A 12,500-nucleotide genomic window follows, 5' to 3' on the forward strand; every position below is an offset into this window, starting at 1 on the left:
GGTGTGCTGTAGCAGTTAAAGGCTGCGGTTTTTAGAAAAATCACTAGAACATAGCTTTTATGCAGGTAAGCAGAGGCACAGTATTGAACAGTGTTAAATTTGGGGCGACTGTTGAAACAAAAGATCTCAAGTTCTTGCTGAAAGACTTGGATGGAAGGAAGAGAATAATACCAGGGGGTCATGTCCCTGGTGATGTCATCCCAGGTGATGACAGGAAAGTGGTTGTCTGTTACAGCTGGTCTCTGGCAGGGAGCTATTGCTAAAGCTAAAGTGTTGGAGGGCTACTGAGTTTGTAGTATGGGTGACCTTCTGGTCAAGCTATCTACTGCAGTGGGGTGCAGTGGCTGATTCAGAGCATTTTGGATGAGGCAGGCCCTCCTTCCTCCATGTAGGAGGAAGCATCTGTGTGCATACCAGTTGTACAGGTGCCTGATTGCTTATAAGCAGCTGTTAAGTGTGGATGAGATGAGAAAGAAATCTGCAAATAGTTGTACAGAGACTGTTCTTGAGAAGCTCCTAGCAGTGTGCTTACGGTCAGGCAGAGGACATGAAACTCGAAGTAATATTTTTGATGGTCTCATGATATGTTTTGTCTGGTACTGCCTGGTCCTGGCACAAGAAGAGCAAAATCTGGGAGAGGTGTTCATAATAGAACCACAATTGCTTTTGTTTGAGAGTGAAATGAAATTAGTACAGCGTTCACCTTGATTTTAAGGAGACACTCAACCTGCATTGCTTACATTGGTTTTCTATGTCAGTCTGGGATCCCAGTGTCCTGAAGAGCAAAAAGCTCCAAATCCTGTTGGATTTGTTTATAATTGCAACACAGAAATCTTGAATGATACTGGGTCCTAATACCAAGCAATATTATTCATCAGCATCTGCCATAAACATTAAATTCCCAGGACATTGCTTAAATCTAGAGAGATATTCTGCTGCAAAGATTGCATTTGTTCTTTTCAAGCATGAGAAACCAGAACACACATTTTACACAAAGGCAAACATTCCTTACTGGCACAGGAAAATGTCAGAGATTGGTTCAAGCTGATTATCACTTCTAAAAACTGTAATGTCAATCCAGTCTGGTTGCTTTACTTTCTCTAGGGAAGGTTGACAGAGCACTGTTCGGTGCTTTTCCACCAGCTTATAAGTTAAGACTTGTTGTATACTTTCCCGTGATGGCCCACGCTTCTCTCTGAGCTGTCATCGGGCTGTTCAGATCTCTGTGATGGGAGGTAAAGAGGAGATGAGTGCTGGTTTCACAGGTTCATAGCTGGCAGGTTTCATGGGCTCAACCTTTTCCTCACAGTGTCTTCAGTTCTTTCAGCTAGCACTTCATGCTGCGTGTCCCTCGGTAGGGTTTCATGTGGCAGAAAAGTCACAGAAACAGCAATTGCTCTAAGAGTTTGGCAGAGAGGAAAGGTAAGCTCAGCAGCCTTTCCAAACCATGCTTATTCAGAGAGCAGGCCCTTTGGCGAGAGGTGCTGAGAGTCACTTAATTGCCATCAGGAGGAAAAATGAAATCTATTGGCAAATATTTGCACTTCTTACAGTTTCAGTGTTTCATGCTCCTACCTACTCATTTTGACTACCAGCTTTTTTATTTCTTAGCTGTATTGCACAAGTAACCTATATGGTCAGAGGCAGCCAAAAAATTTCTTTGCCAGTTTTCTGTTCTGTTATTTTTAACTTGGCAGACTTCAAGGATGGGATATTGATGGAAGTGTGGGCATAGAAGATCATTGCTTTTATAGCCCATGTAAAACAGTTGTCCCTTATGACACTCAATGCTTTTTATCAATTACAGTTGTCTCATTGGAGAAGGAGCACATTTGTTCTGGCACGGATGGGTTCAAAGTCTTGAAAGAAAGCAATGAAAGTATGACAAAGACTTCTGTGTACAGACATTTAAGTGGTGGCTCAGCAGTACAACACATTGGTCTTTAGAACTTCTAATACTGTATCACAAAAGTTGCAGCCCTGTGAATTCATATCGCCAGTTCAAATTTGTCTACAAATATTTTGATAGTTAACTCTTATCAGTTTTATGCTGGATCAAGCATCATGGCTGCTCCTGTAGCTGACACAGACTTCGTGCTATGTACTTGGGGTGATTTGACAGAAATATAATCCTGTGTCTGATCCAAGTTATACGTGTGCTGGTGGATCATCTGACTGTGGAGCTGCAGTGTAAAGTGCTATCTGAAGAGGTGTGCTGCTGTGTAGACACAGGAGGCAGAGAAGTAAGTTAAAGGAAAGAGAAATTTCAGGGGTTTCTAAGCACCATTACCTCCGGCATGAAAAGGAGTTATCTGTTTTACCAGTGTCATGTTGATTAAGATGTTCTTGTGTTTTCCAGCATGTGGATATAGCAGCGCTGTTGATCAAATACAATACATGCGTAAACGCAACAGATAAATGGGCGTTCACACCGCTGCATGAAGCTGCGCAAAAAGGAAGGACGCAGCTCTGTGCTCTGCTGTTAGCTCATGGAGCAGATCCAACCATGAAGAATCAAGAGGGTCAGACACCACTAGACCTGGCAACAGTAAGTTCGTGTTGGCATGCCAGCCACGGGCTGCTCTGGAGGATTTGCTCTGCATATTAAATGACTTTCTATGGCTCCATGGCATCAGCAGTCCTCAGCTTTTTCTGTGCTGAGGTAGAGGGAGATGAGCATCTCCAGGGTGCCCGTTTGTAACGTTTTACCTGTGGGTCCAGGCTTTTTCCTTTGGCTGAGAACTTAACATGGCTTGTGATTTAAGGTTTCCTTCTGCTTAAGGATTCACTTCTGGGATCAATCTCCTCATTGCCAGAAATAAACCTCTCTGAAACGTCCTTGACGATGATCAACCTGTGTACTGTTAGTGACCATTTCTTTGAACCTAGGAGGAAAATCAGATGGACCTTTAGAGGAACAGGATCATTTAGAGGATAGGATAATTATGCTCGGTGCCTGCATATTACCTTCGTTCTTTTAAGTCTAACTCTAAAACAACACTCTAAGATTTGCAGGTGGCTATCAAACTTTTTCTAAAACTAGCATCCAGAAACATTCTTGTTAATGGTGGCAGTGGTGGCTGGTTAAAAAAGCCTAATAAGGTTACAAGAACCTCTGTGTCCCAGGTTAGCCAATCTTGATGGAATAGATAATGCAACCAAATTGGATGCTCTGTCTGTATAGTGTGGGTGTCTTTTAAGGCTACTGATTGATTTATGGAGAGTTCAAGAAATATTCTCCAGAATAATCTGAGCTATTAAAAACTTACATTGTGATGAGGGATATGAAAACTATATAATTTCTCTGAGGGGAAAAAAGGAAGTCTTAATCATGTCCTACAAGAACATGCAAGGAGAAAATTCTTGAAAATGAGGGGCCTGATTGATTTAGTGAACAGAGGCTAAATCCAATTGTTAGCAAAGTTCATACTTCTCCTGTAGCTGCTGTTTTTTTTTTCTCTATTGTAATATGGCAAGATGTGATTATAGCAAAGGCAGTGGTAGTGTTTCATGAAATCTTGATCCGGTGCAAAATGCTTCACTAGAAGTTGTCTGACAGAAATTACGAGGTGCCATTGCCTGGCCTAGGTTGTGTCAGATAAAGTTGCTGCATCGCTCTTCCTGGCTTTTAACATCCATAAAGTCATTTTGCCACAAAATGAAGTTGGATGTACCTTCTCAAATACTTTTAGAAATGCAGAGAACCCCATTCACCTGTGCCTGAGCATTAAATCAGAAGGTTCTTGCAACCTTCTGTGTTCCAGAATTTGGCAGTTTCTTTTTAATGGGGAAATGGAGCAATCAATTAAAACTAATTCAAAGAAACATTCTTTCCAGAGATCGGTGACTTGTGATAATAGAACCTCATGTTGAATGTTATTTCTGTTTTTCAGGCTGATGATATCCGAGCTTTGCTGATAGATGCGATGCCTCCAGAAGCTTTGCCTACGTGCTTTAAGCCTCAAGCTACTGTCGTTAGTGCCTCTGTGATCTCACCAGCATCTACGCCGTCCTGCCTCTCCGCTGCCAGCAGTATAGATAACCTCACTGGGCCACTGGCAGAACTAGCCGTAGGAGGGGCATCAAATGCTGGTGATGGAGCAGCAGGAACTGAAAGGAAGGAAGGAGAAGGTGCATTTGCTGCTGGACAAGTTTACATTGCCAGAAGTACAGTAGCTTAGTATCACAATAGGCCTTACTTTTATCTGGAAAACATTTCTGACTAGCTAGAAAATGTCATAGAGCTTGAACTGTTATCTGCATCTTAAAGTGCCCGATGCTTGCTCTGTTTTCATGTGCTCTGCCTAGGAGCGTTGTTAGCTTTTCATTTATGTTTGCTATCAAATGTATGATTAGGTCTGACTAAAAGGCAGATCTGATTAGGTGCCCAGATGTTCATTGTTGATTTTATACAGAAAATCCAATGAGAATTCTTATGATTGTGATGGCTGGGGGATTTTGCTAAGGCTTTTTAAACTCTTTGATTAGTATCTGGAATGCATGCTTTATGTCAGCATCCATAGCAAAAATACACCCACCCTTCCTTTCCTTCTCTTTGCAATATGAGCCTGTGTTTGCCACAGAACATTTATGCTTTTTAATAGTTGATTCTGAGAAGGAAACAGCGATGGACTTTACAATGATATTTCACACAATGGAACTAGATTGTTTATTATAGACGTAGACAAATTGATTGTAAAAAGAATCAAGAGTTTGGAATTTTGAGAGAATCAGCGGTATTTATACTTTTTTTTTTTAAGAGAGGTTTGCGTGTGTTTTTTTGGTTTGTTTTGTTGTTTGGTTTTTTTTAATTTGGGTGCATAGGATACAATGACTTGTTTTTTCTCTTACAGTCTCAGGTCTTGACATGAATATTACCCAGTTTCTGAAAAGCCTGGGTCTTGAACACCTTCGAGACATTTTTGAGACAGAACAGGTAAGTAGCAAGCCTCATTTTTCTTTGCATGCTTAAAAGATAAACTAATCTAATTAGAGGGACTTTTTCATTTTCTAATTGAAAAAGGGAAACAAAAAACTACAACTTCACATGTACAGAAAGACAAGTATGACCAGGAAAACTGCATATGAGTTGCCAGATACTTCGTGGTGAAGTTGAGGAATCTGAAAATCTCTTTTGTTGTTTGATTCAGATATCCAGTGTCTTTCACTTTCTTATACATACATGATGATTGCCAACTTGGCTTGTATTCTGAGAGTTACATTGGTCCCTGTGAACTTTGAACATGATGGCTATAACAAAGTTAGGTTTGTCACGTGCACTTGGCCTTCAGCCGTCTGATATCTAAACAAGCCTTTCACCACCTGTAGTGCTGCACGTATACGTTGGTTAGATCTAGGAAACCCTCCAGTTTGACTATAAGCTGAAATAAAAATGTAGTTTACCAGGGTGTAGTCACATTAGAGAATGCAGAAACTGTTTCCTAGTAGGTTAGGACTATAGCATTAATTGGGTTTTGCAGGGCTAATGAGTTTCAAATGGAATTGAGAGATGGGGGAAAAAATCCCATGGACTTATCATTAGTTCACAATATATGAAAAGAATATTGCCACTTTAACAGCTTCTCAAGCTTACATGACTATTTAGATCAGAAGTACCTCTAATGTATTTGTAGACTTTTTATCTACTGTTTCTTGAATTTAATGAGATAAAGTTAAATAGATTATTTGTTCACGTGAGATGGGCACATTGGTGGAAGTAAAAGGTACAAGTGCAACAGATGGGATTTGATGGTTATTTTTTCCCCAGACCTCTGCTGCTAATCTTTTATAAGGGGTGGTCAGGAAAACAAATGTTTGAAATATAATGTGTTGCTTACAGAAAAAATTCCAGCTGTTTCCATGAAATGTTACAGGAGGTATCTCCCCAGAGTTAAAATGCTGTATAATCTTTCTTATATATGAAACATAAGCTCTTTTCTTTAATTTAGAGCTGCTTCTTAATAAGCAGCAAACCAATCTCAAACCAAGGTGTATCCTATTCACATTTCTTTTTGTCTTACTATTTTTCACACCTTCCTGTTACCATGCTGGTTTTTTTCTGCTTTTGCTGCCTTAACTCCTAACCTGCTTTTAAGATCTTCCCCTGCTAATAAGATTTAATAATGCAGATCAGATTCACTGTATTCATTCATCATTTTGAAACTGTTTAGCTCCTCTTGTAAGTTTTTCTAGTGAAAACAAGCTCATCTTCCTTTAAGCTTATTGTTTTAAGCTGCTTTTTCCAATCACTGCAGTACTTTCATGTGCACTTTTAACCCCTTGGGTATTACCTCCTCCTTATGCTTTATAATATCTGGGTTTCCTCTGTATTTTTTTTAATGTCACACTGCACATTATTGATGTCTTCAGTGGCTTTTCCACAGCAATCCCAGTAGGGTTGTTTTCTGCTCAGTTGGACAGATGTTCAGTGTAGCCATTAATTCCTTGCTTGAGTTGCTTTCTTTTGAATTAATGATATTCAGTTTGTAGTAGACGGAGTTTCATACCTGCAAGTCCAGTTGTGCTAACAATACAGCTTCTTTTGAATCAAATTGTATGGTTTCCCATTATTTGCTGAGCTTCCCATTATAGTTCAGTGTGTAAATGTGGAAATAAGATTTTTATGTAATTATCACCTCCAGATGAAATCTCTGTTTTTCACAGAATCACCTCAGTGCATAATTGCTTTATAGCAATAAAAATGTGTACTTTATTTAGCCTTTATCTCCTGTTTTTTAAAAAAATTATTTGACATGATGTTTTATTACCTTTCTGCTTCCATTAGTAATCTCCATGAGCTTGAGATTTAAAACCTTGTCAGGTGATTGTAGATGTATTCATATATTGCAATATGAATAACTAATAGTTAGTTGTATGTGTCCTCACAATGTTAATTATTTCCAAAAATAGGGGGTTGGTTGAGCATGACTTAGCATAGCTGACCCACTGGTTTGATTGCACACATGGATACACACACAGAGTATAAGCACACAGCATAATGTTGATGGGAAACACACTTAACATTTATTAGTAAGCTTACAGAATATTCATTTCAGTTTGTGTAATGAAAACAATGAATTGCACAATGGTGTGCAATGTGAGACTTGGAATGCTTTAAAAATACTCCAAGCTTTGTCCCAGCATTTCCATGCATCCTCCTCCTACATAAAGTAAAAATGTTTTTGAGAACCAACTCTTGTTGAGTCCTGTAAGAGAAGTAAAAGTTTTGCACAGCTTCAGGCTGTAGCCACTGGGGATGGTCCTGTGGTAGGGAGAGGCTTGCCAGAAGATGGCAGCAATTAGAAGTGCAGCAAAAGATAAAAAAAAAAAATACATACTCTTGGTTGCACCATGAATATGTTCCCTTTTTGAAACTGATGGATCTTCAGCCTTGGGAATCAGGCTGGGTTTGGCAAGTGATTCTTGTGGTCTTTCACCTTTCCAGATAACCCTGGATGTGTTGGCAGACATGGGGCATGAGGAGCTTAAAGAAATTGGGATCAATGCATATGGACACCGTCACAAATTAATAAAAGGTGTGGAGAGACTTCTAGGAGGGCAGCAAGGTAAATATGATGCTTACGGTTAATCTTACATGTTGTATACAGCAGGCTCCCAGAGGTCACCTTCTGTAAATGTAGACATTGTCACCAGGACTTGAAAGAATCTGGATATCAAGGAAATGTACTTGCTGGCAGACGTGGTGGCTGGGTGGGTCATGACATGAAAAGAAAATATTGTGGAGATACAGGACTGAGTGATCACTTGCCTTTCCAGAGAGTGGACACCCCTGAGACAGCTGTGCCCATTTCCCAGGACTCTTTCACCCAGGCAAGAGCTTTTAGATTGATTTGCCCTATGTATCTGCCCGCAGGCCAGTTGTATCCTGAAGGGTGAATCTGATGGAGTTTTTTGCTGCCCCACACTTCTCAGATCCTTCTCTTGAAAGCAGAATCAATAAAATGCAATTATGTCCCACGTGCGTTTTCCTTTTCTCTTTTAAAGCCTCTGCTGCTAACAAAAGCACTTTTATTTTTTCAAGGTTGTGCTTCTGCCTTGTGTTAATTTTGCATTTCCTGCCATACTGGGGTTATTTAAGAACAGTGAGGGTGCTGGATACAAATAGAGCTGATGTTGTTTCCTCCTGTTGATTTTCACTTCTTTGTTTCTTTCTCTTTGCAGGCACCAATCCTTATTTAACTTTCCACTGTGTGAGTCAGGGGACTATTCTCCTTGACCTTGCTCCTGACGATAAGGAGTATCAGTCTGTAGAAGAGGAGGTATTGCAAGTACCTTTTTTGATGCTGTGGTGACAGTGTGTTTTTCTTTTCACTTATAACCCCTCAGAGCTAAAGCGTGCAACACATAGGTGTACAAACTGCGTACATCTGACATGTCGTTTAGGGCTCTTCCTTTGTCTTTTTATATAGAGCAATGATGGAAATAATTTTGCTGTGTCCTGCCGATTTTTTTTTAATAAGTAGTATGTTTGCTCGCTTAGTGTTATCCCAGTTTTGCTTTGTTTTGTGTCTTGGATGTTATCTCATAGCAAGGGTTGCCACAGCTTTCCGTAGATAGGTGGACCTGTGAAAATCAAAGGCGGTGAGTGGAGACCAAGGATCCGAGGCCTTGCGAGTCTGTAGCCATTCTCTGTGCTCGGGCTGTTTCTGCATGTGAACCAGCTTGTTTTCTCTTGTCTCAGTGGCTTAGTTAATCTGTAACCCAGATAAACAGCTCTCGGATAATTGAGAATTGACTGTAATTTTGCCTCCCACACACACATGCTCTTTTATTTAAGTAAACTACAAGCAGATACCATTTTGAAAGAAAAATCATAACAGAGACTTTCTGAAGAGTTGTGTTGGGAAGAAACTCCATTTTACTGTGCATTTGCTATTTGTGTAGTGTTCCCACACTGTAGCACAGAAGTGTTTGGAGACTTCTTTAAAAAGTCTAGATATTCAGGGTTGCTGCCAGCTGAGCCTGGAATATTTTTTATTATTAACGCTGTGAACTGGAGGTTGTGCAGATTGTTTTAATAAACTTCTGACAGAAAGGGTCACTTGTCTGCCACAGTAAATTGGGATATTTATTTGAGCTGTTACTAAATGTTGTTGTTGTAGCCATAAACAACTCTGGAAAAGACACAATGAAACCATTGAAATTCTCAGGGGCTGCTAATGACATAGGAAAATCTACAGTGCAAGCATTTTCCTGTCACTAAGAAATACAAACTGTACTCATTAGAAACACATTTGTTATTACTTCAAAATTATGGTTTTGTATATTCATTTTCAAAGATTGTTTTTTTCTCATCTAAAGCAGGTTTTCTAGTTGTGTATAATTTTGGTAGCAAGTGCCACTATTTTTTTTCCTGCGCAGGTTTTTATTACAAGATTGGATAATTGTATCATCCACCTTCTCTGGTGGGGAGCAGCATAGCATGTTGGGTGCCTGAGAAATAAGAGTGTTATCTCACTTTAAAATTGAGATATTTTGGGTTTTTTTGACAATTAATTTTCAATCAAGACTGTCTGTTGTTGCCAGTGATAAGCTAAGATATTACATGAATACTTTGCCTTGCTAGCAAGCTTTGTGTGCTGAACATTCGGTTGTGTTCGTTTATGTAGATGCAAAGTACAATCCGGGAGCATCGGGATGGTGGAAATGCTGGTGGGATCTTCAACAGGTACAATGTCATCAGGGTAAGTTTTAAAACCTCTTAATCCTATGTGGTAAAATAAGTTGATACTTATGCAAGCAGGCAGAATTGGTTTAATGGATCATCCTTTTATATTTAAAGTTCTTCCTTGAAATAGTATTCAGGAACAGAATTAAAGCAAGTGCTAAATGTTAAAATTAGACTGATCATGTGCACTGCACACAATGAGGGAGAAGCGTCCACTTGTGTTCTTAAAGGAATCTGAAGAACTGATACTGAAGACAGAGGTGGTGAAGAGCCTGACTTACGTTTCACAACCCAATTTAATTTCAGAGGTCTATAACTTCTGTATTTGATTTTGCAGCACAGATTTCTTTTTCCTGGTGTTAGTCTTTTCTTGCCTTTTGAAAGGGGATTTTTGGCAGGGGAAAAGGATGAGCATTAATTTTTATTAAAAGTTTCTATCTCCCTATGCTGCTTTGGATCTTGACAGCTCATTCTTTGATGCTGCCAACTAGAAAAATACCTTTTACAGGTTCTGGCATATCAGAAAATGGAGTGTCATCTTTCTGAGGGAAAGTACACTTTTCTGATTCTTTTTTTTGGGGGGGGGGGTGGGGGGGGGGGGAGGGGCGAGGAGGAAATGGAGGGTATCAGAGCAGAACTCTGTTCCTGAGCTCCAGCAAACCCCTGCAGCCTGTCTGTTGGAAAAGTAAGCCTGTGCAGAGCCTTTGCAACTTGGCCCAGTAGATACATGTCCTGAAGCAAACTCTGCTTCCATCCTACTCCCAACCAAAGGTGAAGTCCTATACAGAAGCCACAGTGATATTAGAGCATGTGGCTGGAATGATATCTCAGTATAGATTAAACAGCACATCATCTTATTTCTTTCCTCAGAAGTTGTTTCTTTTCATAAAATTTCAACCTAAACCAGACAGCAAGCTTCAAAAAGCTAGCACAGATTGTTTCAACAGAACTCAAAGCAGAGAGGGAGGGTGTTCCAGTTTGTAGTTCTTGGTGGTATTACAAGCTCAGAGGGAAGAAACCTGAAAGTCTTCCTTAAACCTGAGATCTTAAGCTGCAATTTAACCATCTGTGTGTGCTACCAGCTTGTTTGAAAGACTTCAGCCTCGCATACAGAACAGCCATGAGGTTTCTTCATACCATTCATATGCCTTACTCTCAGTTTCCCTGTCCAATTTATGCAAACTCTGTGAAACTGTATTCTATTTCAATGCCAATTCAAGTGTGGTTGGACCTGTTGTACCACTGCAGATTCAAAAGGTTGTGAACAAGAAGTTGCGAGAGAGATTCTGTCACAGACAGAAAGAGGTCTCAGAGGAGAATCATAATCATCACAATGAACGCATGTTGTTTCATGGTAAGGAAGTGATCTCTATTTTTAACAAAAAAAGAAAAAAGCTTACAAGGACCCACAGGCAATGTTAATGTTGCTATGTCTTCATCCTGTACAGTAATTTTATTTCTACACTGGAAATGCAGGTGTGTGAGGGTGGTGGAGTTAGTCTGTGTGGTTACTGCAATCCAAAAAGCTACAGTAGATAAAAAAAATATTTTTTTTTTAAAAAAAGGGTTTTTTTGCTAAGCCGTATCTTAGTCATTTCCAGTAAAGCTTCTGGGAGGATGTTACGTAGCTGTGAAAAAGACAGAGTATCTTCTGAAACAGGGGAGTAGCACAGTGTTCTGCTCTCGTGCTTCAGGCAATCCTCAGGGAAAGGAGCCACAACCAACCATGAGTTTCAGCAAGGTGTTCTCTAGAAGCATCCAGAAGGGCCTACAAATGACAGTTGCCTGAGGGTCCTTCTGCCCTAGATCCTTCTATGATTATGCATAGGAAGTTGGGTTTGGGTATGATTGTCCTGACATCTCGCCCCATCTTAACCAATACTGATTGCTGGAGAAGGTGTGCATTGACAAGATAAACTGCACTGAAATGTGAGTGGGGGGAAAGCCATTTAATGAGATTTGTGAAATGAGTAAGAGACATGAGTCACACGTAGGATCTTGGTATATAACGATAAATCCCACACATCACTACATCCTGCTGGGTATCGCCCCCTTCCAGCTGACTGAGCACACTTTCTGGTATTTAATGGTCTGTCTGAGGCAGACAAGCTCCTCTTGACATAGTCCTGTATTACTATAGAGCTTAACAAGTATGTATAATTTTGTGTCATTCTGTTCTAGGGTCTCCTTTTATTAATGCTATCATTCACAAAGGATTTGATGAAAGGCATGCATACATTGGAGGAATGTTTGGAGCTGGAATTTACTTTGCTGAAAACTCCTCAAAAAGCAACCAATATGTGTATGGGATAGGAGGAGGAACAGGCTGTCCCACACACAAAGACAGGTCCTGTTATATCTGCCACAGGTATGAGTCCAGCAGAGTACCCTCTGTGTAATTCTGGCTGTCCTGTTTTTTACGATCCTGGCACAGGATGATTTGCAGGGAAAGAATACCCACTTGAGCTTGGCTGTGGCAGGAAAAATGCAGTTTTCCATTTTTCAAGGCTGAACAAAAAAGGATATAAATGCAGCGAGTCCCACAGAAAGCTCAAAAATTACATCTAAGCATACAGTGAGTATAAATCAAAGTAATTGTGGCTCAGGAAAGAGGCTTAAAACAGCAAGTTTGAAAATGGAGAGTCAGGGGAAAATAGCAGTTAAATTCCAGGCACTATCAGAACAAATCTGCAATGCAAAGTGGTGGTCAGCAGTACAGTGTTGGACTATGGATCAGATAATTTTGGAGGTAATGAACAGGACTTAATCATGGCTTTGTTTTGTGCTGGAGTAGATCAATGTGCTTTTCGCA

The 12,500-nt window shown here is 40.0% G+C and overlaps 1 protein-coding gene across 3 annotated transcripts in view; it reads left to right on the forward strand.

The window, feature by feature from the left end:
* TNKS (tankyrase) overlaps positions 1–12,500 on the forward strand; it is a 141,183-nt gene that overhangs the window by 121,246 nt on the left and 7,437 nt on the right. Inside the window, exons 18-25 of one of the 3 annotated variants that reach the window (XM_037378948.1) lie at positions 2,360–2,548; positions 3,894–4,167; positions 4,854–4,936; positions 7,445–7,565; positions 8,182–8,279; positions 9,630–9,704; positions 10,937–11,042; positions 11,870–12,056. In XM_037378948.1, the coding sequence (XP_037234845.1) occupies positions 2,360–2,548; positions 3,894–4,167; positions 4,854–4,936; positions 7,445–7,565; positions 8,182–8,279; positions 9,630–9,704; positions 10,937–11,042; positions 11,870–12,056 (1,133 nt within the window). The other 2 variants (XM_037378956.1, XM_037378964.1) reach the window with 2 other exon arrangements.

This window comes from Falco rusticolus, chromosome 1, assembly GCF_015220075.1.
Source record: "Falco rusticolus isolate bFalRus1 chromosome 1, bFalRus1.pri, whole genome shotgun sequence".
Classification (NCBI taxonomy): Eukaryota; Metazoa; Chordata; class Aves; order Falconiformes; family Falconidae; genus Falco; species Falco rusticolus.